The sequence below is a fragment of the Penicillium canescens genome (assembly GCF_028828765.1).
Source record: "Penicillium canescens strain IBT 15451 chromosome Unknown utg000003l_segment0_segment0, whole genome shotgun sequence".
NCBI classification, from domain to species: Eukaryota; Fungi; Ascomycota; class Eurotiomycetes; order Eurotiales; family Aspergillaceae; genus Penicillium; species Penicillium canescens.
The window spans coordinates 5,549,592-5,573,865 of NW_026703965.1; the positions used below are offsets into that span (position 1 = coordinate 5,549,592).

The following is a 24,274-nucleotide window of genomic DNA, read 5'->3' on the forward strand; positions in this document are numbered from 1 at the left end:
GTACGTGTCCACCTCAACGTGCGACTGCTGTCAACTGTTAGAGATCAGCGCGGCCCACACTTTGTTTGGATTATAGTAGACACAGTTGGTGCAGAGCACGACGCCACTCATTTACGCGAACCCGAGTTTTTGCCGTTTTATTCGTTCTCATGTCGTCGAGGTGCATTAGTGGTAATGTCCTGTGCGTTGATCTACATTTACAGCGTACCTTTCCAATATTTTACATGGATCGATCGGATCGAGATAGGACAGGTCCAACTGTGCGTCATGAATGATATCACGACTCAACCAGGGGTCCAGGGGTCTGTTTACCTACATGCCTTGATACTTTTATATCTTATAAAGTTCAGATTGATTCTTATGCAGCGGTGCTATAGCTGGCGAGATAACACTATTATTCAGCAAGTTATGCAGTGAAGATGTTCATACAGTCTGGGATTTCCAAGTAAATCACAATCGCCACTGGGTGGAGGCAGTGGAGTTGGTGGACCTTGATGAGCCTGTCAGAGATGTGCGGAACTCGATGCCCATCGATGCTTCGCTGGCCGAGACTTGCCAAGAAGTAACTTGAAAAGCTCTCCTGACTGTGCTAGTATAGTATTGTATTAAGATAATTGTGTAGAGTGAAGATGTAGGTAGAAATGCAGAACGTGAGGTTGTTATAGATCCAACTATAGCCACAACTACAACCTCACCTCACCTTGCCTCATGATAACATAACACAAGCCACCAAGCATAGAATCCAGACAAGTCCAGACCAATCTTGGTCTTGACCCACCAGATCCACCGAGTTTCACTCGAAACTCGACGCTCATTTCTTTTCTCCCTTTGCACTTCCTGTCTCTACCTGTGGACGTTTCTTTTCACTCGCTTTATACCAGGATCGCCACGTTCACATTCTTTCCCCTCCATCATTCCTTTGGCCTGGTGCCAACATGTCATCGCCTATAGATGAGCGCAAGACCCTTCATCTACAACCCAAGGACAAGCACAGAGACGACGACGACGTCTCCCCCACCTCCGACGATGGTACCTACGTGACAGAACCCGAAACCCGCCGCGACCCGAGCCATCTTAAAGTTGACACCAGCTACGATGTCGCCGACGATGAACCTCCCATGCGCACCCCCTCCGCGCGACGAGAGCAGGCCACCCGACTCGAGGACGATTTGTTGCTGCTCCAGGCCGAGCGCGTGGTGTCGCGCTCGACCCATGGCGATGACGAACACGATAAGAACTCGATCAGTCGCGCTCGCTCGCGTCGCTCCGAGCAGGTGGATGAGTTCGACGAGGCGACCAATCCGTTGCACGAAAAGGCCGCGATCTACATGCCTCCTGAGTCGCCCAATACCAAGATTGCTGTCTTTGTGAAGCGGCTGCACCAGTCTAGCTTCCTCGTGCGCTACTTGACCTATATTGCCCCTGTGGTTTTAATTCTCTTGATTCCCCTGCTTGTCGGTGCTCTCAAGTTTCCCAATGCGAGTGTCGGTGGTGTACAGTTGATGTGGTTCTCCATTTGGTTGGAAATCGTCTGGTTAACTCTCTGGGCCGGTCGGGTAAGTTGAACATGCAAATTGCTTCCAGACTGTTGCTAATAGGCTGTTTAGCTCGTCGGAAAGTGTGTGCCTATTGTGGTCGGTGTCCTCGCCAGTATCTTCACCAACAACGCGAAGAAATGGCGCGACCTGGGCAAGCAGTTGGAGTTCCACGCGGCGCTGTTCTTTTGGTGGCTCGGCGTGGAGATTTCTTTCTTGCCCACGATGAAGAACCACCACGTTGACGGCGATAAGGCCACGCGGAGCTGGGAAAACACCCTCAACAAGATCATCATCGTCATCTTCGTCTGGACCATCCTCAATTTCATCGAGAAGATCCTCATCCAGTTGATCGCCATCAGCTTTCATCTCCGCACCTACGCCGACCGCATTGAGATCAATAAATTCCAGATTGGTAGTCTTACGAAGCTCTACGAGTTCTCTCGCAGCACTTTACCCGATAAAAACGACGAGTTTGAGGAGAAGAAGGAAGAATCCAGTGCATCAGGGACCAAGACTCCCCTGCACTACGCTGGAAAGGCTCAGCGGAAGGCCGTTGGCGCGCTGAACAAGGTCGGAAACAAGGTCGGTGATGTGGCTGGCGCCGTCGTGGCCGATGTCACTGGTCGCACGACCACTCGCAGCACCGATGCCTACCAGGTCATCCTGACTCTCCTGCGAACCACCTCGGGGTGCCAGGTCATGGCCCGTCGTTTGTACCGCACTTTTGTCCGCGATGGCTTTGACACGGTGTTCGGCGGTGATCTCAAGGCTGCCTTCGATGACAGCGAGGAAGCCGAGGCCGCATTCGCCATGTTTGATCGTGACATGAATGGTGACATTTCCATGGAGGAATTGGAAGCCGTCTGTGTGGATATTGGTCGCGAACGCAAGTCCATCACTGCATCGCTGAAGGACTTGGACTCTGTTGTGTCGAAACTGGATGATGTCTTCATGTTCTTCGTGTTCGTCGTCGTTATCATTGTGTTCTTGTCGCTCATCTCGACCTCGGCCGCTGGTGTCCTCACCTCTGCCGGTTCTTCGATTCTGGCCCTGTCGTGGTTGTTCTCTGCCACGGCTCAGGAGTTCCTCCAGTCGGTCATTTTCGTCTTCGTCAAGCACCCCTTTGATGTCGGCGACCGTGTGACTATCTACGGTAACGCCGGTGATGCCGGTCTCGGTGATGATTACTTCGTCAAGGAGATCACTTTACTGTACACCGAGTTCAAGAAGATGCAAGGACACGTGGTTCAGGCGCCCAATAGCTACCTCAACACACTCTTCATTTTGAACCAACGTCGCTCAGGTGCACTGGCTGAGGCCGTTCCCATTGTCATCAAATACGGCACAACCATTGACCAGCTCGACACCTTCCGACAGCGACTCCTTGAGTTTGTACGCAGCGAGAAGCGTGATTTCCAAAGCAACATCCTTACTGAAATGCGTGCTGTTACAGAGAACTTTTCTCTTACGCTCAATGTGGTTTTCTTCTATAAGTCCAATTGGCAGAACGAGGGTCTCCGTCTGCAGCGCCGCAACAAGTTCATTTGTATGATGATGATCGCCCTGCAGGAGATCGGCATCGAGGGACCACGCATGAACCTCCAGGGTGCCAAGTTCGACATCCCATTCCATGTCAACTATGGCAACCCGCGCTCGGCAGGTCCTCGTGGCAGCCCCGAAGAGCCTACCGAAGCCGAGGAGATCCCTCTCTCCGAGTCTCACCATCTCCCCGAAAACACAGGCACCAGCAGCAGCAGCGCCGCCCGCCACCCATCCATTCTCCGAAAGGGCATGAACACTGCCACTGCCCGCGCCCGTGGTCCATCTGTTTCGCAGCGCAAGCACGTCGATTTCTCCTTGGGAATGTCCAACATGGCCTCCAACGACATCATGGGCGATGTGTTTGAGGACCGCGGTGTGCGTGTCGACGATGTCGTCCGCAGTGCCAACCGCGATGCCACCGAGCGCCGCATGCAAGAAGTCACTGAAGAAGAGGAGGAACGTCGGAGTCGGACCTCTTCTTCCCGGCACCGTCGCCCCTCGAACCTGAGTGCTCCCAGCAAAGACGGAGGTCGCCGGTCGACCGACGCTCACAGCTTCCGCAGCGGCCAATCCTCTCTCAGTCGGAACCGCTTCTTCCACCATCGCAGCAATCTCAGTCAAGATCGGGACGACCTCATGGAACAGGGTCGCTCCGATCTACCCCCTCCTCCTGCGTCAGTCCCCGGTTCCAAGGAGCACCCGAACTGAGTGAACAGCTGTGATTGTTGATCAGACCTTCTGATCTCATTTCGACTGCACTTAAACTCCCATTTTATTCCCTTTCTTTGCTGCACAGGCACTTACATTGGTGCGCTCTGTCGACTAATCTCTCCTTCTACCATACATATATCCCCATACCGGTCTTTAACCCTCTTTTTTCATCTTCTGCGTCATATAAAGCGTTCGGGTTGTTATTTGACCTCGATATAAAGAACACCCTTTTCCATTCAAGTGTATGAATCGCATCTATGTGTCTATGCATCAAGTTCCAATCAAATTCTCTACACGTACAAACATCATCCACAGTACTTTTGTAAGTGACACAACTCGGATTAATTTTGATTTCTTCAACCTCCAGTGAGGTTGCATCGATAAGTATCGGGGTTAGAGGTTCGGAGTTCGGAGCACTAACATTGGAGCCTAACGCCATATAAAGCTGACGGGCTTTCTCTTTCAAAGCCTCATCCGTCTGCCATGTCCTGTCCAGCTGACAGTGATAATCTTCTCGGTCCGCGAGTGAACCTCTCCTGTCGGCCGTTTGATTTCACACTTCTTTTCGAAGATGCGCTTTTCACGGTCTTACCAACGGGCCTGTTTCTCCTGGCCGTGACAGCACGTCTCAGTGTCCTTGTTCGTGCTCCGGTGAAAGTGAACTCACATCGGTTTGCGACGTGGAAGCTTGTATGTATATATGATGTTTTCATACTTGACAATCCCGAGATACTGAACGGTGTTCCATATAGGCTGTTCTCGGCTTGCTATTACTTTTCCATCTACTATATCTCGCATTTCGCATCCAGGAACCCCGTCTATACACAAGCCTAGCATTGGCTTCTAGCATTCTGGATGTCGTTGTTATCATGACATCGCTCCTCCTGTCATGGCTGGAAGATCAACGCTCAATACGGCCATCGGACTTGATGATCATTTATTTTGCTGTCACAAGTATTCTTTCACTCGCTCGGGCCCGCACTCTTTGGCTTCTATCGGTGAATACTACCAAATCGGCTATTTCGTGGACATTGGTCTGTGTTGGCACGGCTGCTGTGCTGAGCATCGAATCTGTGCACAAGACTCAACGTTTGCGCATGGCCTATCGGCAGCCAAGTAAAGAAGTCACCGCGAGCTTCTGGGTCCGGAGCTTCTTTATCTGGGTGATCCCATTGTTTCGCACTGGATTCTCAACCATCCTTTCGGTTCATGATATGCCCAACGTTGACGATGCGTTGACGGGGGCAGAGGCTGAAAAGAAGATTCTAAATGCATGGGCTCGTGGTAAGAAGCCTTGCAGATTAAATTCCAACCTCAATGCTTATCAAACCATATAGTCGAGCCAGGGTCTAAACATCGCCTGCTACGAGCAGCTTGTCGTGCATACTTCTTGCCATTGATTAGCGCCATCGTCCCTAGACTTTGTCTCTCTGCGTTCAAGTTTTGTCAACCGTTCCTCATCTCGGCCACCTTGAATTTTGTGTCTTCGCCGTCGACCCCAGAGAATAAGATCTATGGGCCTGCACTGGTGGGCGCGTATGTGCTCACATACCTAGGGATGGCTGTATGTATCTTATGTAGCAAATCCATGCCCTTACAGATAATTGACAATATATCCAGATCTCAAACGCAGTATACTGGCGCCAAGCGTTCCGCCTCAACACCATGTCTCGCGCAGGTCTTATTCCTCTGATATACCGACAGACCACGAAGCTCCGCTCAGGTGACTTCAAAGACAAGCCCGCTATAACCTTGATGGGAACCGATGTTGAGCGCATTGTCTCTACGCTCCATGCTCTGCACGAGGTATGGGCCGCCCCGTTGGAAGTAGGTGTTGGGATATTTCTATTGGAACGACAACTGGGGGTGGCTTGCTTGATCCCAGCAGTTATCTCACTTGGTAAGGCGATCTCCTGCATCATGACCGTGTTATCTCTAACAGAAATGTAGTTGCTGTCATTGCCACCGTCCCGATTTCCCAAAAGTCCAACACAGCCATCAGCCGATGGATTGAGCGGGTTCAAGCTAGACTGAGCGTGACATCTAGCATGTTGCAGGACATGAAGTCTATCAAAATGCTGGGTCTGACCGAGAAGCTGTTCGAGTCTGTATCCCAGTTGCGGCGAGTAGAGTTGCAAGTCTCTGAAAGATTTCGGAGATTGCTTGTCGGCCAGGTCATTTTGTGTAAGTTGCTCGTTTATACCCAGCTGGAACAAGCAGCTTCCGGTATACTGATAGTAAAACTAGCAAACATTCCTCTCACCATGGCACCCTTTGCTACCTTCAGCATCTTTACAATCATCTCCGCGGCCAAGGGCAGTGAGTCACTCTTGTCAACACGAGTGTTCACCTCCCTCTCTTTGATCTCCCTGATGACTGCGCCGTTGCTCATTTTTGTTCAACTTCTCCCATCTCTATACCAGTCTATTGCATGTTTCGACCGCATCGAGATGTATTGTACCAAAGTTCCTTTCGACTTGGCAGACGAGAATGTGTCGACAGACTCCATAGAGCTCTCTGACCCTCTCTCGAATTTACCGCCAACCTCGCAGGATTCAGTAGTAGAATTCCACGAAGCCAGTTTTTCTTGGTCCCAGGAAACCTCCCCCGTCTTGCACCATTTGGAATTTGCAGTCAAGAGAAAGATGATTACGGCCGTCATAGGACCTGTGGGAAGCGGCAAATCAACGCTACTGGAAAGCGCACTCGGTGAAACTGTGTTGACAGAAGGATCAATGTCACAGTTCCAGACAACGGTCGCTTATTGTCCTCAAACCGCGTGGATCGTCAATGACACGATACGCCAAAATATCACAGGCCCGTCATCATTTGACCCAAAGTGGTATAAGTTTGTCATTTGGGCGTGTGCTTTGGAAAATGACCTCGAAGACATCCCTGGAGGAGATCTTTCCAAGGCTGGCAGTTCTGGGGTAACGCTGAGCGGTGGTCAAAAGCAAAGAATTGTATGTGATGAGCCTTTGACCAACTTAGGACCATTGATCTGACACAAACACAGTCCCTTGCCCGAGGCCTTTATTCGCGTGCTCCAGTTTTGGTGCTAGATGATGTATTCAGTGGACTGGATAACAAGTCCATAACTACTATAACATCTCGCCTCTTCGCATCCGATGGGCACTTCAAGGATTCTGGAAGAACTGTTATCCTTGCAACGCATAACCGTAAGTTCAACAGAAATGCGACACACGGGCTGGATTAATAGAAACAGATCGAGTACTAGCATACGCTGATGAAATCATTGTGTTGGACGATGGAAAGGTGACAAACATCACGACGTACGACTGCATTCGACATATTTTGCCCCAAGAAAGCAATATCGAATCCAATGAAGCTTCATCGGACGAAAAAGTATACAATGTGAGCAAATTGCAGATTAAGAGTTCTGATTCAATTGTCCAATTACCTGAGGCTGAAGAGAACGATCGAGACATGTCTCGCAGAGATGGTACATGGTCTGTTTATGCATATTACCTCCAGTCCGCAGGCTGGAAGATGATTGTTATTCTCGCAACTTCGGTTGTGCTCTTTGGATTCTCAGATAAATTTACAAGTGAGTTGTCGCCATTGACTTACATGTTTTCTCTCTGACTGTCACCTAGTCATCTGGCTTCAGAGGTGGTCCGATGCCAACGAGCAACACCCGAATCAGAAACCGGGATTGTATCTCGGCGTATATGCTGGATTGTTTGGAATTTCTCTCGTGTCCCTTATAGCTGCCTGCTGGTCAGTCGCATCAGAGAGTCTCCATGGTATGCTACTGACAAAAGGTATTCAGGGCGTTGTTTGTCCGCGTCATCAATAACACCGGCCTAATGATGCACGCTCATCTGCTGAGATCTACCTTGAAGTATAGACTCTTCTGAATTAACTCATGAGATGCCTGTAACGCTGACATTCTTTGCCAGTGCCCCTTTTAGTTTCTTTCAAAAGGTCGATGCTGGGCTGACAACAAATCGGTGTGTGCTCCTGGTTTTTAGATGATTTGTGCTGTGCGTACTAATTCTCGCAGATTCAGCCAGGACATGGAGCTCATTGATATGACTCTCCCAAGTCAAGCAATCAACACATATCTTGGTAGATACAATCTAGTGTTCAAATACCCTCTCGTGCCTGAGCTGATGGAATTGATAGGGGTTTCCAACTGCTGCGTCCAGCTTGTTATTCTTTGCATCATGGGAAAATATCTGACAATAACCGTCCCTGCCTTAGGTGTCATTCTGTTTTTCGTGCAGAGATACTACCTCCGTACCTCGCGACAAGTTCGTCTACTCGATATTGAGGCAAAGTCACCTTTGTTCACACATTTCGTGGAGACCATGCAAGGCATATCTGCCATTCGAGCCATGAAATGGAAGGTGCCGTTCCAAAAACGGTTGGAAGATGCACTCAACCGATCACAAAAACCATTCTATATGCTCTTCTGCATCCAGCAGTGGCTGCAACTGGTCCTCGACTGTGTCGTTATGGCTCTCGCGGTCATCTTAGTTTCGCTGGTTGTTTCATTGAAAAGCCAGTTTAGCCCGGGTTCCATCGGTGTGGCCTTGAACCTGATCTTAAGTTTCAATACAGATCTCATGATCTTGATCAAGTCTTGGACTATGCTTGAGACTTCTATCGGGGCAGTCTCGCGTGTCCAAAGCTTTGTCAAGGACACACCATCAGAGATTGAGCCTGAAGGCACCATGGCTGACCTCCCGCCTCAGTGGCCTGCTTACGGAGAAGTCATATTTCAAAATACCATGGCGAGGTATAGGTATGGCTCACCTTGAGTTACTTTATGTCACCACACTCGCACTGACCTGAATGACAAACAGCCCTGATGCTCCCCCAATCTTAAATAACGCTCTCTCTCAATCAAGCAAGGCGAGAAAGTCGCAATATGCGGTCCATCAGGTAGTGGCAAGACATCACTAATTCTCGGTCTGCTGCAAATGATTGAGCTGCAAAGTGGCAGCATCCAGATAGACGGGATGGATCTCATCACCTTACCATGTCATGAGGTGCGCTCTCGTGTCAATGTTATCCCACAGGAACCATTCTTTATACCTGATACCCTGAGATTTAACCTAGATCGTGGGACTGCCATCAGCAGTCTCCCGGATGCATGTCTCATAGATGCTCTCGAGACAGTAGGTCTATGGAAAAAGATTGCCAGTGGGGGTGGAGGACTTGACCAGCCATTATCAGTATCGGACTGGTCAATGGGTGAGCGTCAGCTCCTTGCTCTGGCGCGCGCATTGGTGATGAAAAGTCCAATTTTGGTATTGGACGAAGCGACTAGCAGGCATGTTTTGCGTTCTCCCCAGTTGTACAGTAACTGACAATTTATAGTGTGGATTGGGAGACTGAAGCCACGATGCAGGCCATCATCGAACGCGAGTTTGCATCACAGACAGTGATCTCAGTGGTACATCGTCTGCGTTTTATAGAGCGGTTTGACCGGGTTGCCCTAATGAAGCAGGGCCACCTCATTGAATGTGACCGGCCTCAGGCTTTGCTATCGACACGATCGGAATTCCGGGCATTTTATCATACGAGACAAGGCGATTGAAGCATGGAAGTCTACTGGTCTAGAAAGACGGGCTATCTATAGGGAAGGGCATGGAAATATATGTGAATATAGCCGCTGGGATGAATAGTGTTCATACAGCAGAATCCAGATAGTTTCAAAAAAGCTCAAATAAAAGACGTCTGAAGAATGAAGAATGAATATAATTGTCGATTTTCAGCCTGTAGCTAAGTTGTAATCACTGTGGCTGTTTGCTGGAGACATTTGTTGCACACCGAACGCCAACACACACCTCTCCCATCTCCCTCTCTCTTCCTCTCTCCTTCTCTATTTCGGATTCCTTCGTCTTGACGCTGTAGTCAAGTAACGGCAATATGCGAGGCGAGGTAACGTTCCAAGTCCTGCTCTGATTGTCCTTTACCCTTTCCCGGCATCTCCATCTCCCCATGACACGCATGATACTTGGCTTCCCAAGCCCGAACAACCTAAGCAAGCGAGTTGATACTAACTTGAGACCTCAGGTTTGCCATATTCACATTGGCCAAGCTGGTGTGCAGATCGGCAATGCTGCGTGGGAGCTGTATGTTCACCCGTTTCCTCTCCATTCCCTTGCTAAGACGAAAGACAGTTACCTACTTGAGCATGGACTCAACGTCGACGGATCCATCAACCCTGATGTGACCGATGACACTGTGACGAGCGGATCTTATGAGACTTTTTTCACAGAGACCACCAGTGGCAAATACGTCCCTCGCGCTATCTTTGTTGACCTCGACCCGTCAGTATGTGCCTGCATGTACCTTGAAGCACATCGGAAAGCCGGACTAACAGAGTGTGGTAGCCCATCGACGAGATCCGCACCGGTACATACCGTCAACTCTTCCATCCCGAGCAGCTTATCAGCGGAAAGGAAGATGCTGCAAACAACTGTAAGTCTCGACCTTGGAATCATTGGCAGAACAAGGGAAGCTAACATGTGGCAGATGCACGTGGCCACTACACCGTAGGCAAGGACATCTCTGACAGCGTTGTTGACCGAATTCGTCGTGTGGCCGGTAAGTGGAACGCTGAAGGCGTTGTCGGTAGCCCTAGGCTGATCATTTCATAGACAACTGCAGCTCTCTGCAGGGCTTCATGATCTTCCATTCATACGGCGGCGGTACAGGCTCTGGATTTGGCGCCCTGCTATTGGAACGTATCACCACTGAATTCAGCCGCAAGTCCAAGCTGGAGTTCTCGGTCTACCCTTCGCCTCGTACCTCGACTGCAGTGGTGGAGCCTTACAACGCCGTGCTGTCCACCCACAGCACCATTGAGAACTCCGACTGCACTTTCCTCGTGGACAATGATGCCGTGTACGACCTATGCCGCCGCAATTTGGATATCCCCCGTCCCGGTTACGAGCACATGAACGGTCTCATCGCCCAGGTGGTCAGCTCCATCACCTCAAGCTTACGGTTCGATGGTGTGCTCAACGTCGACCTAGCCGAGTTCCAGACCAACTTGGTGCCATATCCGCGTATTCACTATCCTTTGATTTCGTATGCCCCGGTAAACAGCGAGAAGAGCAGTTCTCATGAGAGCTTCAAGGTGCAAGATCTCACCTTCAAATGTTTGTCTCCCTGTGCAACTTGGTATATTCCTCTTGACTGACTCGCTCATAGGCTTTGAGCCAAGAAACCAGATGGTCATCTGTGATCTCCAAAAGGGCAAGTACATGGCTGTGGCTCTGCTCTACAAGGGCGATATCGTTCTCCGCGACTGTGTGCAGGCAGTCGCTGCTCTCAAGGCCAAGACTTCCTTCAACTTAGTTCAGTGGTGTCCTACTGGCTTCAAACTGGGGATCAATTACCAAAAGCCTGTCCGTGTCCCTGGCAGTCAGCTCGCTCCCGTGGACCGCTCGGTCAGCATGCTGGCAAACACTACAGCTATCGCCGAGGCATGGTGCCGCCTTGACCACAAGTTCGACCTCATGTACTCCAAGCGTGCTTTTGTACACTGGTATGTGGGTGAGGGCATGGAGGAGGGTGAATTTTCCGAGGCTCGTGAGGATCTCGCTGCCCTTGAGAAAGACTACGAGGAGGTGGCCGAAGATAGCATTGTGGAGGCAGGAGAGACTGAGTACTGATTGCCCTCGGCCCGTTGTCCCTTTCAGCAGATATTGCTCTTCTCTTGGCTGAACCTCTGCTGAGGTCTGTTTGACGACGTCTTCACTGTTGTTCTTAGCGTTCAAGCCTTGTTAGGAGAACTGGCGTTATCTTGGCCAAGAAGGACAGATTTCAAGGCACGAAAAGGAAGAGTTTGAAAAATAAATCCCATGTCTTTATGAATTTCCGCCTGAACCTATTATTAACCTTGTATTTCCAACGCCATTCAATGCTCCATGCAGGTGGATGCTAGTAAAGCCACACAGACGTTCAGGTGGCGGTTGCAACCTCCAGGTTTTCAAGAGCACTCAATGCGCGCTCATAAGTCCACATGGTCACTGCACTCGCCGGCGCCGCCTTGAGTAAACTCACTGTTAACCCACGGTATAACCCCCGGACGCCCTGCGTGCGCAGAATCAACGCAATGCTCTGGATAACCCCCTTGTATTCGGGAATATTGCGATGGACATATCGTGTCCTTGTCGGCCCTTGTACCTGCAAGCGCTTGCGGACCAGATCGAGCGGAAACACACCGGTCTTGGCCAATACACTGGCAAACACACCGGCAGCAGCATCCCCAGTACCAAATGGTAAGACATCCAACGTGGCCATGGCTGGTCTGAGCGCTTCATATGTCGTGAAAAAGAGGCCCATGTATGGCACGACTTGCGCAATAGCGGCGGAGCAGCCCCGGAAGAACCCTGGCATGCCCTCCTGTCGCGCAATATCCATCACCGAAGCCCGCAATGAGCTGTATACACGGTCTGAGCCCTGTGCCGCAAATCGTGTGCGGAGGAGATCCAGCGGGTATGTTGCTCCTGTGGCACATCCACCTGCTACAGCACCGGATATGAAGGATTCGGCGGATGAAGGGGGTCGGTAGGGGCCGAGTTGAGCCAGGGCCTGTGTTGTTCCTCGATATGCGGTAAATTGGATGGCACCGTAGCAGACATACATCATCTCGGCTGGGATGTTGCCCTTCCAAAGACCCTGTCGCTGGGTTAGTATTGGTACCGACTGTTTCCAAGGCCGGAACGTACGGTGATTCCTTCTTGCTTCACAATTGCCCGCATTGTGGACAGCGTCCCCTTATAAATTGGACCATTGACCCCTTGGTGTGAGATCGGGTCTGACAATGAGTGTATCTGCAGTTGCAGTCGGATCTTGACGACATCCAGCGGCGCAATGCAGAACCGCGAGATCAGTCCGGCGATCCCGCCGGCCAGCACGACCTGTCGTTTAGTGCCTTCATCTTTCAGATGCTCGGCCCCTGACATTGGGAAGAAATGAATCAAAGAATAGCCATGACTAGGACTGGAATGAGCAACAAAAACAAGAATTTACGTAAGTCGAGTCGCCTCCGAGATGAAGAATGATAGTGGCCTGAGGCAGCAATGATAAGGGCCTGAGGCCTTATGTCACGATTTGTCCTGTATCCACCCAATTGGAGATGTAAATGACTCTGTATTTCCATTACCCCTATTTCTCACTATTTATGGGTCCATTCTAGTTACATAAGCTATGCCGACGGATCATCTATAGACCGGTTTCATGCAGTATTCGTAAGGTAATCGCGACACCTTATGTGTGCCTGAGGTGTCTGCCGTTCAGCCGAGGTCCCCCGCGAAACAGATCGACTCTCACGTTCTCTCAGCTCTGTTCTCTGCCTCAATTCTTCTTCAATTCACCTCACTACCTCCATGCATCGTCTACGAACTCCAGCTGTCTTTCGGCAGCTGCCGAAAGGATTATCACGCCCAATGACTAGTCGTAGCTTTACCGTTGCGGCTAATCGGGCCAACAGCTCTCCGCAATCTGACCCCCACGACTCAACAAGCATAGCAAAACAACTACGTGAAATCACCGATACTCTCCGCAAAGCTCCCAAATCGGCCTCTCAAGCTGCAGCTCCAAAGTCTTTTACACATAAGAATGTTATTGTGGAGGGTCGCGGCCAATGCTGGCTGGACAAGGAGGTATTGTACTTGCATTGCGAGGATGGTAGAACAGTGAAACTGCCTTATACCTACCTACGCGATCTCTGTCAGTGTCCTCTGTGTAAGGATCAACACTCGCACCAGCGTCCTTTTCGCACGAACGATGTTCCAAAGAATGTTGTTCCCCGCTCGGTCAAGTGGAACGGGATCAACCTTGTCATTCAATGGACCAACGACATCCCCGGCTATCCAGCCCACCACAAGTCGACATGGCTCCTCAAGGATCTGCAAGAGCCCAGACACAACCCTCATGACCTGACAGAGGACACTAGACCGGTGCCATGGAGTGGAACACGCATGGAACAAGACCAGCATTGGATTTCGTATAAGGACTACGTTGCTGGTGGTCCTGGGTTTGCCAGAGCCATGTGTCACTTGCAATCTAAGGGTCTGATATTCGTTAAAGATATTCCCAAGTCCAGGGAGATGGTTGAAAAGATCGCCACAGGCATGGGTCCCCTGCGCAACACGTTTTATGGATCAACTTTTGATGTGCGGACTGTTCCAAATGCGCAAAATGTGGCATACACCAACACGTTTCTTGGTTTCCACATGGACTTGATGTATATGAACGAGCCACCTGGATACCAACTCCTCCACTGCTTGGAGAACTCATGCCAGGGAGGCGAGTCGCTGTTCGCGGACGCGTTTTATGCAGCCGAAACCATGCGCGATGAATACCGGCCTGCATATACCGAGCTTTGTGAGCAGCATTTGGGCTACGAGTACAGGCATGAGAACAGCATCTACTATAACGAGCGACCAGTCTTCGAGCTGGACCCAAAAACAGAAGAACTACGCCATGTGAATTACTCGCCCCCTTTCCAATCTGCTCTTCCGCCGTCGAGAGGCAATGAACATGATCCCCAGGCTATAAACAAGTTGCAAGATGCCCTTTCAGTCTTTACTGGGCTCATCGAACAAAAGAATGCCACCTTTGAGCTCAAGCTTAACCCAGGTGAGTGTGCTATCTTTGACAACCGACGAATTGTTCATGCGCGCCGGCAATTCGACTCCACTGGAGGATCTCGCTGGTTGGCAGGTGCATATGTCGACACCGATGCTCTGCTCTCTTGCTTCGCCGTTGCCCAGAAAAAATTTCCTGCAGCCTGGAAGAAATGAGCAAAATAACTTAAAGAAGAGGACACGCTGCAATTGAAAATAGACCTGAATTAAGGCAATGCTTCCCGTGCTTGAAGAAACGGATATCTGGTTTTAGTAGAAGTGAGGATGGTTTCCCTCGGATGTTCTTGCTAGCAAAGTTTGGAGAGTACTCGGCAGGCAACCTTGCTATCTTCACATGGCATGGTAATGAGGTCGCATGGCATTGCATCAATACTCTTGCAGTGGGCTTGTATGTCGGCTTTGCTCTTACAGCTGAAGGCGCCGTGGATAATCCTTACCAAGGTGAAACGTGTGTATATACATTTGAATCCAGGGAAAGAGATTGATGATGTCCGCGATGAATGGTTTGGATACTGCTCAGTTGAACTAGAAGCAACTAAGTGTGGTAGGTGAAGGGTGGAATGGGTGGAAAAAAAAAACAATCTAACATGCACAGAAGCCTCCCCAGGACTAAGCATATATCATTATGTTAGATTTAAGCATCTAGCCCCAGGGACAGGGGAGTCATGGGTATCGTGCAGCAAAAGCCAACAACTTAAGCTGCGGTGGGCTTGTTCACAGAGAAGTCATTGAGGAAGTCGGGATCGGCGTTGATTTCCTCGCGGACCTAAATCAAATAATTAGCAGTTGGATCAAATAGAACATCAATACTAAGACACTTACAATGTCCAAACCACCAACCAACTCCCCGTTAACCCACAGTTGAGGGAAAGTAGGCCACTCAGCGTATTCCTTGAGACCCTGTCGCACGTCCTCATCGGCCAAGATGTTGAAGAATCCGTACTTGACACTGCGCTCACGAAGAATGCCCACCAGCTGTCGACTGAAGCCACATTGCGGGCTGCTAGGGGTTCCCTTCATGAAAAGCATAACTGATGCGGCCTTGACCAGCTGCTCAAGGCGGGCAAACAGGGCCTCCTTAGATTGTTCTGGCGTCATGCCGGGAGCCGATGCGACAGCGGTGGCATTTGCCGAGTCGGCAGGGGGCGCTTGAGATGCAGAGACAGGAGGCTGAGTAGCAGTGATGGGACCGTCCTCACGAGGCACAGCAGACAGCGGTGGAGGGATGGCGGTTCTCACAGCATCCATCGGACTAGCGCCTGCTGCATGCCCGCGGCCCGCGTGACGCTCGACAGCATCGCGCACCTTCACGGCATCACTACCACTGATCGACTCCAAAATCTGGCCACTGCGCAGACAGACAACGAAGGGCACGGCTGAAACGTCATACTCCTCCGAGATATCAGGAAGCTCCTCGGCATTGATGCTGACAAACGAGATGGTAGGCGGGGCTGTGGCGGGGTACTGCGAAGCGAGGGCGGAGAGCACAGCGCCCATTTGCGCGCATGGAGCCGCCCATGGGGTGTGAAAGTAAAGGACGACCAATGCAGTGGGCGAGAGAGAGGAAAGGTGCGACGAGAAGTCGGCCTCGGATGTGATTTCGGTGAGCGCGGACATGGTGGAATGATGGGAAGGAGGAGAATGGCCGGGGTCGGCAATATTCCTGCAGGATTCGGTACTCAAGGTATACAAAGTATACAGGAGGCGAGAGGGAGAAGTGTAGACAATAGAGGTGGTGTCGTAAAGGTGAATCTGCTTCCCACGATCCCACGCAATCCTCCGGTTATCAGATCGGATTTGCGCCGTTTGCACCGTTTGCACTCGTCACGCCTTTTTATCACGTGATCCCATATCTCCATGTGACTTTCTCTATCTCGCGAATTTCCTCTTGCGAAGCTCCGAAAGAAACCAAGGCCGATATGGGGAATCGGAAGAGAAAGCTCAGTTCCGACGAGTCCAGATCCCACGGCAATGGCATGGCCGAGACCTTGTCCCGTGTGCAAGGCGACACCCCGAGCACTGAAGGCTCAAACAGCAGTGCGATAAAGAAGCGGAAGAGAGTGGACGGTGAGAAGGTGAAATACCCAGATCTCACCTATGCGGAAGGAAAGCTGCAGTCATCCATCCGAATCGCAGATCTGCAGGGCTTACTTCTCTACTGCTTCGCCGATGGAATCGCACCGCAATGGATCTCGATGAAGCATTCTGGCCATGTGCGCAAGGTGGTTGTACTGATGGTACCAGGACTAGAGATGGGCATGTTCGATGGAACCATTCCTGTGGAACCGGCCAAGGAGAACTCGGAGGAAACAAAGCCCAACCAACCGCCACCCACCGAATCGCCAGAAGACGACAGGGCAGCCGATTTCGAACGATGGAAACAAGGTCTGCCACAGGAAGACCGTTCGCACCGCTTCAATCCTCGTCCTCTCATTCGTGACAACCTGGCGCAGCCCCTTCAGCCGTTGGCAGACATCTTCCCACACATTTGGCCCGTCAAAGCGCCGGGCGACAACAAATACAACAAGGTCCACTCACCATTGCAGGCCATTCTGCTGTCCTCGGCTCCCAAATCCAAGAATGACGAGTCCCGTGGAAAGGGCGCACGCCCTGCGAAAGTCGAGAAAGGCTTTGTCCCTAAGCGGACGCCAATCACCGCCTTCGTCACCTCCCGCGAAGATCTCCAAGACAGCGACTACATACTGCACCCTGCGTTTTTCACATCGGAGGAGGAGAAGTCTTCCCAGGCGGAGGCTCGTCGACGAAGTGGAAATGCAGCGGAACATGGATGGGTGGACACTCAAGTTTCGACGCTGGAATCCGCCGAGGTGCCGGACGCGGAGATTGAAAAGGGCAGCATGACTGCTGGACGGGATGTTTTCGCCCTTGATTGTGAAATGTGCATCACAGAAGGGGGCATTCAGAACTCACACGTATCAGCATGGTTCGTTGGGACGGCGACGTGGTTCTGGATGAGCTGGTTAAACCCGATCGGCCTGTGATTAATTATTTGACGCGCTTCTCGGGAATCACACCAGAGATGCTGGAACCTGTGACAACGACCCTTGCCGACATTCAGCAGCGGCTCTTGGCCATTCTCACACCGCGTGCAATCCTTGTTGGACACTCTCTCAACTCCGACCTCACTGCCTTGAAACTCGTTCACCCCTTCATCGTCGACACCAGCATCATCTACCCGCATCCACGTGGTCCACCCCTCAAATGCAGCCTGAAGTGGCTGACCCAAAAGTACATGGGCAAGCAGATTCAAAATGGGATGGCCGGTCATGACTCCATTGAAGATGCCCGTGCTGTCCTTGAACTTGTGAAGTTGAAGTGCGAGAAAGGCGAGCGCTGGGGCACCAGCGATTCCTCCAATGAGAGCATCTTCCGTCGTCTCTCACGCTCTGTCCGACCGGCCTATGCCCCTCGTCCAGGCGAAGAACGAACAGGTGCCGTGGTTGACTGGGGCAACCCTGAACGGGGTTTCGGCTCACAAGCAACAGTCTCCATCGGATGCCGAGATGATGATGCGGTGGTCACCGGTGTCTCTGCAGTGATCAATGGTGATGAATCCAATGTTTCTATTCCAGGCGGTGGTGTCGATTTCGCCTGGGCCCGTCTCCGCGAGCTAGAGTACCTCCGCGGCTGGTGCAACCGCATGCCAGACCCGAACAATGCCAATGAATCCACGACTCTTGTTCCTCCGCCAGAGGAAACTACACCCACCGCAGCAACTGGCGGTTCTTCGACAGACGTCCCACAGCCTGATGTTCTAGCTGAGACCGTTTCCCGAACGGTCTCCAACATATCGCGCATCTACGACTCGCTTCCCCCGTGTACTCTCTTCATGGTTTATTCTGGAACTGGAGATCCGCGTGAGGTTAGCCGATTACAAGCTATCCACAAGCAACACCGTGAGGAATTCAAATCCGGCAAGCCGTGGGACTCTCTGACCTATAAATGGACCGACACTGAGGAGCAATTGCTGAAGAAAGCATGCGAGCGTGCCCGCGAAGGGTGTGGCTTTATGTGTGTGAAATAATTCATCTCAGTAGATAGGCCTGACATGAATTGAACTGCTCCAATTCCAGGGCAAAACTACCTAGCCAGTGACATGGATGATTCGGTATCTAACCCTGTGCCAACTACTGTAAAGAACTAAATATACGTACTAGTCCCATTTCCGAATAACCTGAACAGCTTCGTGCATCTAATTTAATAGGTGAGTTCTACGGAGTACGGAAAAGTGAAAGCGTTCGGCACTCCGTATTTATGTCGGGACCCACCGGACTTGGCGCTGAAAAGATCTTCCAACATTCACCTCCATGAATCCATTCGTGCACAAGGTGTGGCATCGAGTTGGCTTAGTATCGGAGCTGCCCAACCTCGATGATGATAAGATCGCACCACGATGCAAAGCCTTCAAAATCCCCATCGGCCAGTCACCGGTTGAGGCAGAACTGGACATGCCAGGAGATTTGAAGGACCAAGTGATGGTTTTCAAATACAAGGATAAGGTCCATGCAATTGACCATGTAAGCCAATAGGAGCCCCTCAAAGATGAAGCTGACCCAGCGTAGCAATGCCCTCACTCCTCATTTCCCCTGTCCCAGGGCCACCTCTTCGATATCGAGGACTTTGGCATCGTCCTGAGCACCGGTATCACATGTCCCAAGCACAATTGGTCGTTTGACATCTTTTCTGGGCGTGCAGATCGTGGCAACTACACTCTCAAGGTGTGGGAAGTTCAGCTACGTGACTGCGAAGATACCGACAAAGAAGTGTGGGTAAGACGCAAGCAACGAATCGGTTGAGTTCGTTACTTCTTTCTCCGCCCGGTCACTGTGGACACTCTAATCTTTGAGCTTGAGTCTGTTCACCGACATTCACGTTGAACAACCAAGCCCCAATGAATGAAACGAAGATTGGATTGATGCGCCACACGATTTCCAACCACCTCTCTGGGAGCAAACCTCCAAGCCACCACCGCATCCTTCTCAGTATCTCTGAAATACCCAGTGATGCTTGATGCGGATGTCGAGTCACCTTCCTAAGTGCCATGTAGTCATAAAGAAATAAACGAACATACACTGTGAGAACGTCCGTGTTTTGGAGTTTCGATTAAGCTGTTGATGGTTCCGTCTATTGTTTCTCTTCGCGAGACATTCAAATAGCATCGACATTCTACTGAAGCCCTCAGAAGTTCGGGAGTTTGTTTGATCTTCAAGGGCAAGATTCATGCGGCCCTTTCCACCATTTGTATATACATTGTCTGAAGCTGTTATTAAAATATATATCGCTTGAATTACGCATGGATTGACAACCACTTCTCAACTGCAGCAACTTCATAATGGAAATTTCTGTGTCCAGTTCTACTTCACCAAGCACTGCAGCCGTTGCCAGGAGAGGTTGCCTGTCCAGCACGTATCGGGCCGGTGCCCTCGGTCTCAAACCCACGCTTGAGTTCCGGTTTACTCTCTTGTTTGTCCCGGCCAGGATGCTCTTGCATACCTAAGGTTTCACATCTTGGCAGCTCTTGTTTCTCGGGTTTTCCGTACCCACAACGGCTGTCTTTAATACGAGCATGCCCGTTTCACTCATTACGGCATATATTGAGGATTTCTGTACTATTTATCTACAATAGGCCACAGGATCCTCGTATGATTTGATACAATTCGATATGTCTTAAACTCAACCCATCCTGGTGTGTTTTAAGCAGAGAAAAGTTCGGAAAAGAGTAAACTAGGCAGCGAGTTATTCCTCCAGTATTTCGACGACAGTACTATCAAAGGCTACTATAAGGCTGATATCCTTTTCACAGCCGGAGACAAGTAGGCGAATGCAGATATGTCGGGAATTAATTCTGACCCAAAATGAAACATGCTCTTTTGCGCTGATGGGATCAACATTGTCGGAGACGGGGCATGGCCAGCTTCGGACTTATCTTTGAACAAGAGTGCCGCTCAAGCGTCTGAGTTGATCCTTCACCTCTATGCTTCAACAATCGTTCAAAGACAATCCGTCACCGATTAATGTCCCGTCACCGTCAAACTTACGTCTCATCTCCAGATAAACAACGATGGTAGCCTTCTTGGGAAAGGGGAGGAGAAGGCTCGTCGTTCTGGTAGCCCTCTCTTTCGCGGTCTTCGTTATCCATCGACTCAGCTACGCCGACGATTTGCCTTGCCGAGCGGTTGTCCGAGTCTTTAAGGATAATCACCGGATGCACTGCTGATGCCCTCGAACTTCTCGCTAACTTTACCCATATACTCGACTCCGGAATACCCGACACTGTCCGCCAAATATGGAAAACAAGCGAAATCCAAGAGTATTCTACGGGAATGGAACCGTCACATGAGTCATGGAAGACTATGCTGGAGCCCCAAAATTACACCGTCAAGCTCTGGACTGACAACGACGTCCTCAAATTCATCAAGTCCAAATATGCCTGGCTACTGCCGACATACATGGGATATCCGCACAATATCCAACGTGCCGACATTGCTAGACTGCTTGTTGTTCAAACTGAAGGCGGAATTTACGCGGACCTCGACGTGTACGTGCCACGGGACTCTTTGGGAGCTTTCGGTCGGTCTCACCGTCTTCTTAGTTGGGCTTGACCGGATAACTTATTCACCCCAACGTTATCTCGCTGATGGGTTTGCGATGAAAGGAGTGTGAATACAGAAAAAGACATATTATTGGATCAGGTGGTTTTGGCCTCCGCCGACAGGAACAATGTAATGTAGGCGGTAGGACTCGCGGGAAAAAAGAGATCGACACAACACGAGATGCTTAGCATAGTTCTATGGGTACAGGGAAAGAGCCTCCACATAACTCGCACCCTCAATTCCAGCATCTTTCCCAGCCTTGCCTAGTCTACGGGTTTTGCTAGGATTCACGATGGACTCGGAACATCCCGACCACTCCTCGGCATCGGCCCGACAGACACGCCTAGCCGAAGCTCATGAGATTCCCTAGCTGGAACACTTTTTGAAAAAGATTCGATTCTTTGATTTCAAGTATAACTTTATGTACGGGCCCCCGCACTCTAATTTGCATTATGGACCACTCATTTTGTACTTCCTAGCTACATGATCTTCCTGGGCTTATGTCCGTTTTTATATAAATACCTCATCTGTCGTAAATACTGCGTTACAGACGAGTGCCGGTCTCAACGCAACTCCGCGTATTACTACTCGAACATTGCGTTATTTCTTTACTTTGTCCGCATCCGTTACCTAAGTTGGTCTCGGAAAAGGCAACAAGCAATTGAAAACGCAAGTGCTGCATGTGGCTAGAGAGAATTCAGGATCCAGAAAAAGAGACCGAATGATTAATTATCATCATTCATTGGGAAACCGTAAAATTCCATCCTTCAGTGTCAGTGCCGTTCAGCGGCGGCTCCCCAGCTCCGCTCATCAGCACATCAAAGAAGGCAGTGTCAAGGCCTTGGAAAAGCCATTCTTCCATGCCAGCAGAAGCATCAGGGAATGGATCTTCTGGCAATGAGAAAACATCTCCAGACGTGGCCTGGGCAACCCGTCCCCCGTGCTGCCGTGCTGAGGATGGCCCCAATGCCTCTGCAGTTGCTCGTGAGGCTGCAGCATCGGACGTGGCCACATCAGCATGATGGTCGGAGAGGCGTGGTGTTCTGACATGGATAGATCCAAAGCCACCAATTGTCACACCTTCATGAGGAACTTGTTCCTGCTCCGTGTCGAAGGGTGCAATAGAAATACCATCTCGCGCAATTCTGATGGCACCGACGTACGGCACCTTGACTATCAACACGTTTTGAACGTCTCCTTCACCATCATCCAAGTGCCTCTCTGCAGGCCCCGCCTCAATATCCAACAAATTCTTGAGAAGGGCAGCACATTTCGCTGTGAGGACATCTTCATGCAGCTCCGACATAGATTCCATGCACTCAAGAGCCCGCTCCACCGTCGCCCGGTCTCCAACCCGTTGGTGTATGAGTAGGTTTCCCGTACCCTTATTACAGTGGCTCAAGATATGGGCCAGCATCAGTGTCATGCCCGCAATCAGAGCCACAAAATCGCCCATCCGACAGCCGGCCGTGACTGGATTAAACGTACGGATCGCAATCTGTCGGATCAGAATCTCACGGCTGGCGCTTGCGCAGGCAATTCTTGAGTACACCCTCTGCGAAGTATGCCTTGGATTCAGCATATACGGCAGATGGAGCTGGTTCACTAAAGAGTAATAGAATATATGGTCCCAAACTCGTCGAGTTTCCCAGAAGGCATCCGCCGAGTCTACTTCGAGACCCGCAAGTTGCAATGGTCGCCAGAACGTAGGTGGCCATTGCTCAGTGACCCTCAAGAGCTCCTGATCGATCTCTTGAGTCATTTCAAGTGCTTCCTGGGGTGCGTGTATCTGATTCCTTTCGATAATCTTGCGTACCACATCCGGAATGAGTACAGGCAAGTTGCCACTCTCAACACAAGCGCTCGTTGCTCTGGGGATTGTGAAATTCGCACCGCTGGTACTTGTGGGCAGACCCAGCAGCAAGCATAGAAATTGCTCCGTGGAAACCACACAGGCCCACATGACCGCAGGATCAAGATCGTTCTGCTGGTTGGCGATTTTGAAGCGATAGTGACCTGGTCGGTGCAAGCCCAATAGCTGTGCTGTCATGACAGCACGGCGCATTGTGATCCAGGATCGCCGGATGTTGCCGCCATCTATGTGATAGAAACCTTCAAGGATGAGGTTCTCGAGACCCTCCAACGTGCCCAGCAAGACGTCATTCGTATTCACCAGCTTGATGGCCGAGTCTGCTAGCTGTTCCATGATGGCACGATGATGCTTGGTGAGGCCAGGTATCGCTTTTGTGGGAGATAGGTGTTGTAACCCTACTGCGAAAAGCAGCATTTGCCTTGCCAACAAGACTGGGTGGCTTTCCGAATATAGGAGGTTGGCTACTGGCATTTGTTCTTTGGCCAGTTCGCTCGGCCATGAGCTGCATAGCTTGAAGCTGGATTGGTAGCAAAAGATGGACATGCTGCTGAGGTTTGCAAGCAGAATCTCAATGTCTTTTCGAGGAGGAAGAGAACTTCGTAGGGCTTGAGTGATACTGGGATATGCGGAAGCCTCCGAAATGGAGGCATGACTGGACACTGGCGTTGGTGGCAACTGAGGTGTCGCGAGTTGGCTTGGTGATTCCTCAGTCTGTAGGCGATTCGACACATTCTTTTGCTTTATTATATCATTAGTGAATAGCTGTGTATGTGAAAATACCGACTAACTTTGCCATGCACTGACGATGCCGGTGTTTTATGTCTTGCAAAGGGAGTCGGTGACGAACAGCCAACAGTAGCATCTGGTTGAGAACGGACACCACTCTCGCTCACTAGCCGTAAATTAATAGCAGCGTCCTGCTCAGCATCTCCTGTATCGCTCTTAGCCGTTTCCGGTCCGTCCAAGATTACTTGACTGATGCATTTCGCGCCTCGACGATGGCAAGTGATGCAGATCGCATCATCCAGCGATGAAAATGTACACTTGACTTTTCTCTGCCTGCACTCCCAGCAGCTGTGTGTACCTTTGCGGACCTTTCTGCGCTTCGCCGCGGGTTCGTCCGAGGGAACACTCATCATTCGGTGGGTAGGCTTGTCGCAAGCTACGACCGCGGCAAGAGAGACTAGCCTTTAACTGAGTGCGGAAATGTGCAGATACCCTATCAAGAAGTTTAGACCGAGATGATTAGTACTGGAGATGTCCGAGGCGCTTTTCGTTGTGGTTGAAGATGATAGTTGTCTCGATGCTGACTAATGGACACTCGTCCGAACGGCCCCTTCGGACGATTCAGCCGAGATA

At 50.7% G+C, this 24,274-nt stretch overlaps 11 protein-coding genes across 11 annotated transcripts; 8 read left to right on the plus strand and 3 right to left on the minus strand.

Annotated features, from left to right (window-relative positions):
• Nucleotides 1-766: 766 nt before the first annotated feature.
• Nucleotides 767-4,095, plus strand: N7446_005356 (Mechanosensitive ion channel family). Its single transcript, XM_058514104.1, has 2 exons — nucleotides 767-1,556; nucleotides 1,608-4,095. The coding sequence occupies exons 1-2, from the start codon at nucleotides 936-938 to the stop codon at nucleotides 3,786-3,788; spliced, it is 2,802 nt and encodes a 933-aa protein (XP_058375433.1). The 5' UTR covers nucleotides 767-935; the 3' UTR covers nucleotides 3,789-4,095.
• A 179-nt stretch (nucleotides 4,096-4,274) lies between these two features.
• N7446_005357 (uncharacterized protein) lies at nucleotides 4,275-8,723 on the plus strand (the record flags this gene model as incomplete). Its single annotated transcript, XM_058514105.1, has 13 exons — nucleotides 4,275-4,481; nucleotides 4,544-5,075; nucleotides 5,129-5,355; nucleotides 5,412-5,691; nucleotides 5,742-5,975; nucleotides 6,039-6,754; nucleotides 6,808-6,970; nucleotides 7,018-7,359; nucleotides 7,409-7,532; nucleotides 7,585-7,656; nucleotides 7,715-7,765; nucleotides 7,819-8,562; nucleotides 8,624-8,723. The coding sequence occupies 13 exons, from the start codon at nucleotides 4,275-4,277 to the stop codon at nucleotides 8,721-8,723; spliced, it is 3,792 nt and encodes a 1,263-aa protein (XP_058375434.1).
• Nucleotides 8,724-9,764: 1,041 nt separating this feature from the next.
• N7446_005358 (tubulin alpha chain) lies at nucleotides 9,765-11,446 on the plus strand (the record flags this gene model as incomplete). Its single annotated transcript, XM_058514106.1, has 5 exons — nucleotides 9,765-10,100; nucleotides 10,160-10,247; nucleotides 10,302-10,373; nucleotides 10,427-10,930; nucleotides 10,983-11,446. 5 exons carry the CDS (start codon nucleotides 9,765-9,767, stop codon nucleotides 11,444-11,446), a joined length of 1,464 nt encoding a protein of 487 aa, XP_058375435.1.
• Nucleotides 11,447-11,735: 289 nt separating this feature from the next.
• Nucleotides 11,736-12,742, minus strand: N7446_005359 (thiamine transporter TPC1; the record flags this gene model as incomplete). The annotated part of the gene is made up of 2 exons (XM_058514107.1): nucleotides 11,736-12,455; nucleotides 12,506-12,742. The coding sequence occupies 2 exons, from the start codon at nucleotides 12,740-12,742 to the stop codon at nucleotides 11,736-11,738; spliced, it is 957 nt and encodes a 318-aa protein (XP_058375436.1).
• Nucleotides 12,743-13,165: 423 nt separating this feature from the next.
• N7446_005360 (putative Gamma-butyrobetaine hydroxylase subfamily) lies at nucleotides 13,166-14,584 on the plus strand (the record flags this gene model as incomplete). Its single annotated transcript, XM_058514108.1, has 1 exon — nucleotides 13,166-14,584. The coding sequence occupies one exon, from the start codon at nucleotides 13,166-13,168 to the stop codon at nucleotides 14,582-14,584; it is 1,419 nt and encodes a 472-aa protein (XP_058375437.1).
• Nucleotides 14,585-15,050: 466 nt separating this feature from the next.
• On the minus strand, nucleotides 15,051-16,174 carry N7446_005361 (PICOT family protein). Its single transcript, XM_058514109.1, has 2 exons — nucleotides 15,251-16,174; nucleotides 15,051-15,194 (listed from the first exon to the last, which is right to left on the minus strand). Exons 1-2 carry the CDS (start codon nucleotides 16,043-16,045, stop codon nucleotides 15,123-15,125), a joined length of 867 nt encoding a protein of 288 aa, XP_058375438.1. The 5' UTR covers nucleotides 16,046-16,174; the 3' UTR covers nucleotides 15,051-15,122.
• A 173-nt stretch (nucleotides 16,175-16,347) lies between these two features.
• Nucleotides 16,348-17,430, plus strand: N7446_005362 (uncharacterized protein; the record flags this gene model as incomplete). Its single annotated transcript, XM_058514110.1, has 1 exon — nucleotides 16,348-17,430. One exon carries the CDS (start codon nucleotides 16,348-16,350, stop codon nucleotides 17,428-17,430), a length of 1,083 nt encoding a protein of 360 aa, XP_058375439.1.
• Nucleotides 17,431-17,468: 38 nt separating this feature from the next.
• On the plus strand, nucleotides 17,469-18,473 carry N7446_005363 (RNA exonuclease; the record flags this gene model as incomplete). The annotated part of the gene is made up of 1 exon (XM_058514111.1): nucleotides 17,469-18,473. One exon carries the CDS (start codon nucleotides 17,469-17,471, stop codon nucleotides 18,471-18,473), a length of 1,005 nt encoding a protein of 334 aa, XP_058375440.1.
• A 283-nt stretch (nucleotides 18,474-18,756) lies between these two features.
• N7446_005364 (Rieske (2Fe-2S) protein) lies at nucleotides 18,757-19,245 on the plus strand (the record flags this gene model as incomplete). The annotated part of the gene is made up of 2 exons (XM_058514112.1): nucleotides 18,757-18,966; nucleotides 19,012-19,245. 2 exons carry the CDS (start codon nucleotides 18,757-18,759, stop codon nucleotides 19,243-19,245), a joined length of 444 nt encoding a protein of 147 aa, XP_058375441.1.
• A 1,527-nt stretch (nucleotides 19,246-20,772) lies between these two features.
• N7446_005365 (uncharacterized protein) lies at nucleotides 20,773-21,051 on the plus strand (the record flags this gene model as incomplete). The annotated part of the gene is made up of 2 exons (XM_058514113.1): nucleotides 20,773-20,987; nucleotides 21,042-21,051. The coding sequence occupies 2 exons, from the start codon at nucleotides 20,773-20,775 to the stop codon at nucleotides 21,049-21,051; spliced, it is 225 nt and encodes a 74-aa protein (XP_058375442.1).
• A 730-nt stretch (nucleotides 21,052-21,781) lies between these two features.
• On the minus strand, nucleotides 21,782-24,051 carry N7446_005366 (Zn(II)2Cys6 transcription factor; the record flags this gene model as incomplete). Its single annotated transcript, XM_058514114.1, has 2 exons — nucleotides 21,782-23,653; nucleotides 23,704-24,051. The coding sequence occupies 2 exons, from the start codon at nucleotides 24,049-24,051 to the stop codon at nucleotides 21,782-21,784; spliced, it is 2,220 nt and encodes a 739-aa protein (XP_058375443.1).
• Between the last annotated feature and the right edge of the window lie 223 nt (nucleotides 24,052-24,274).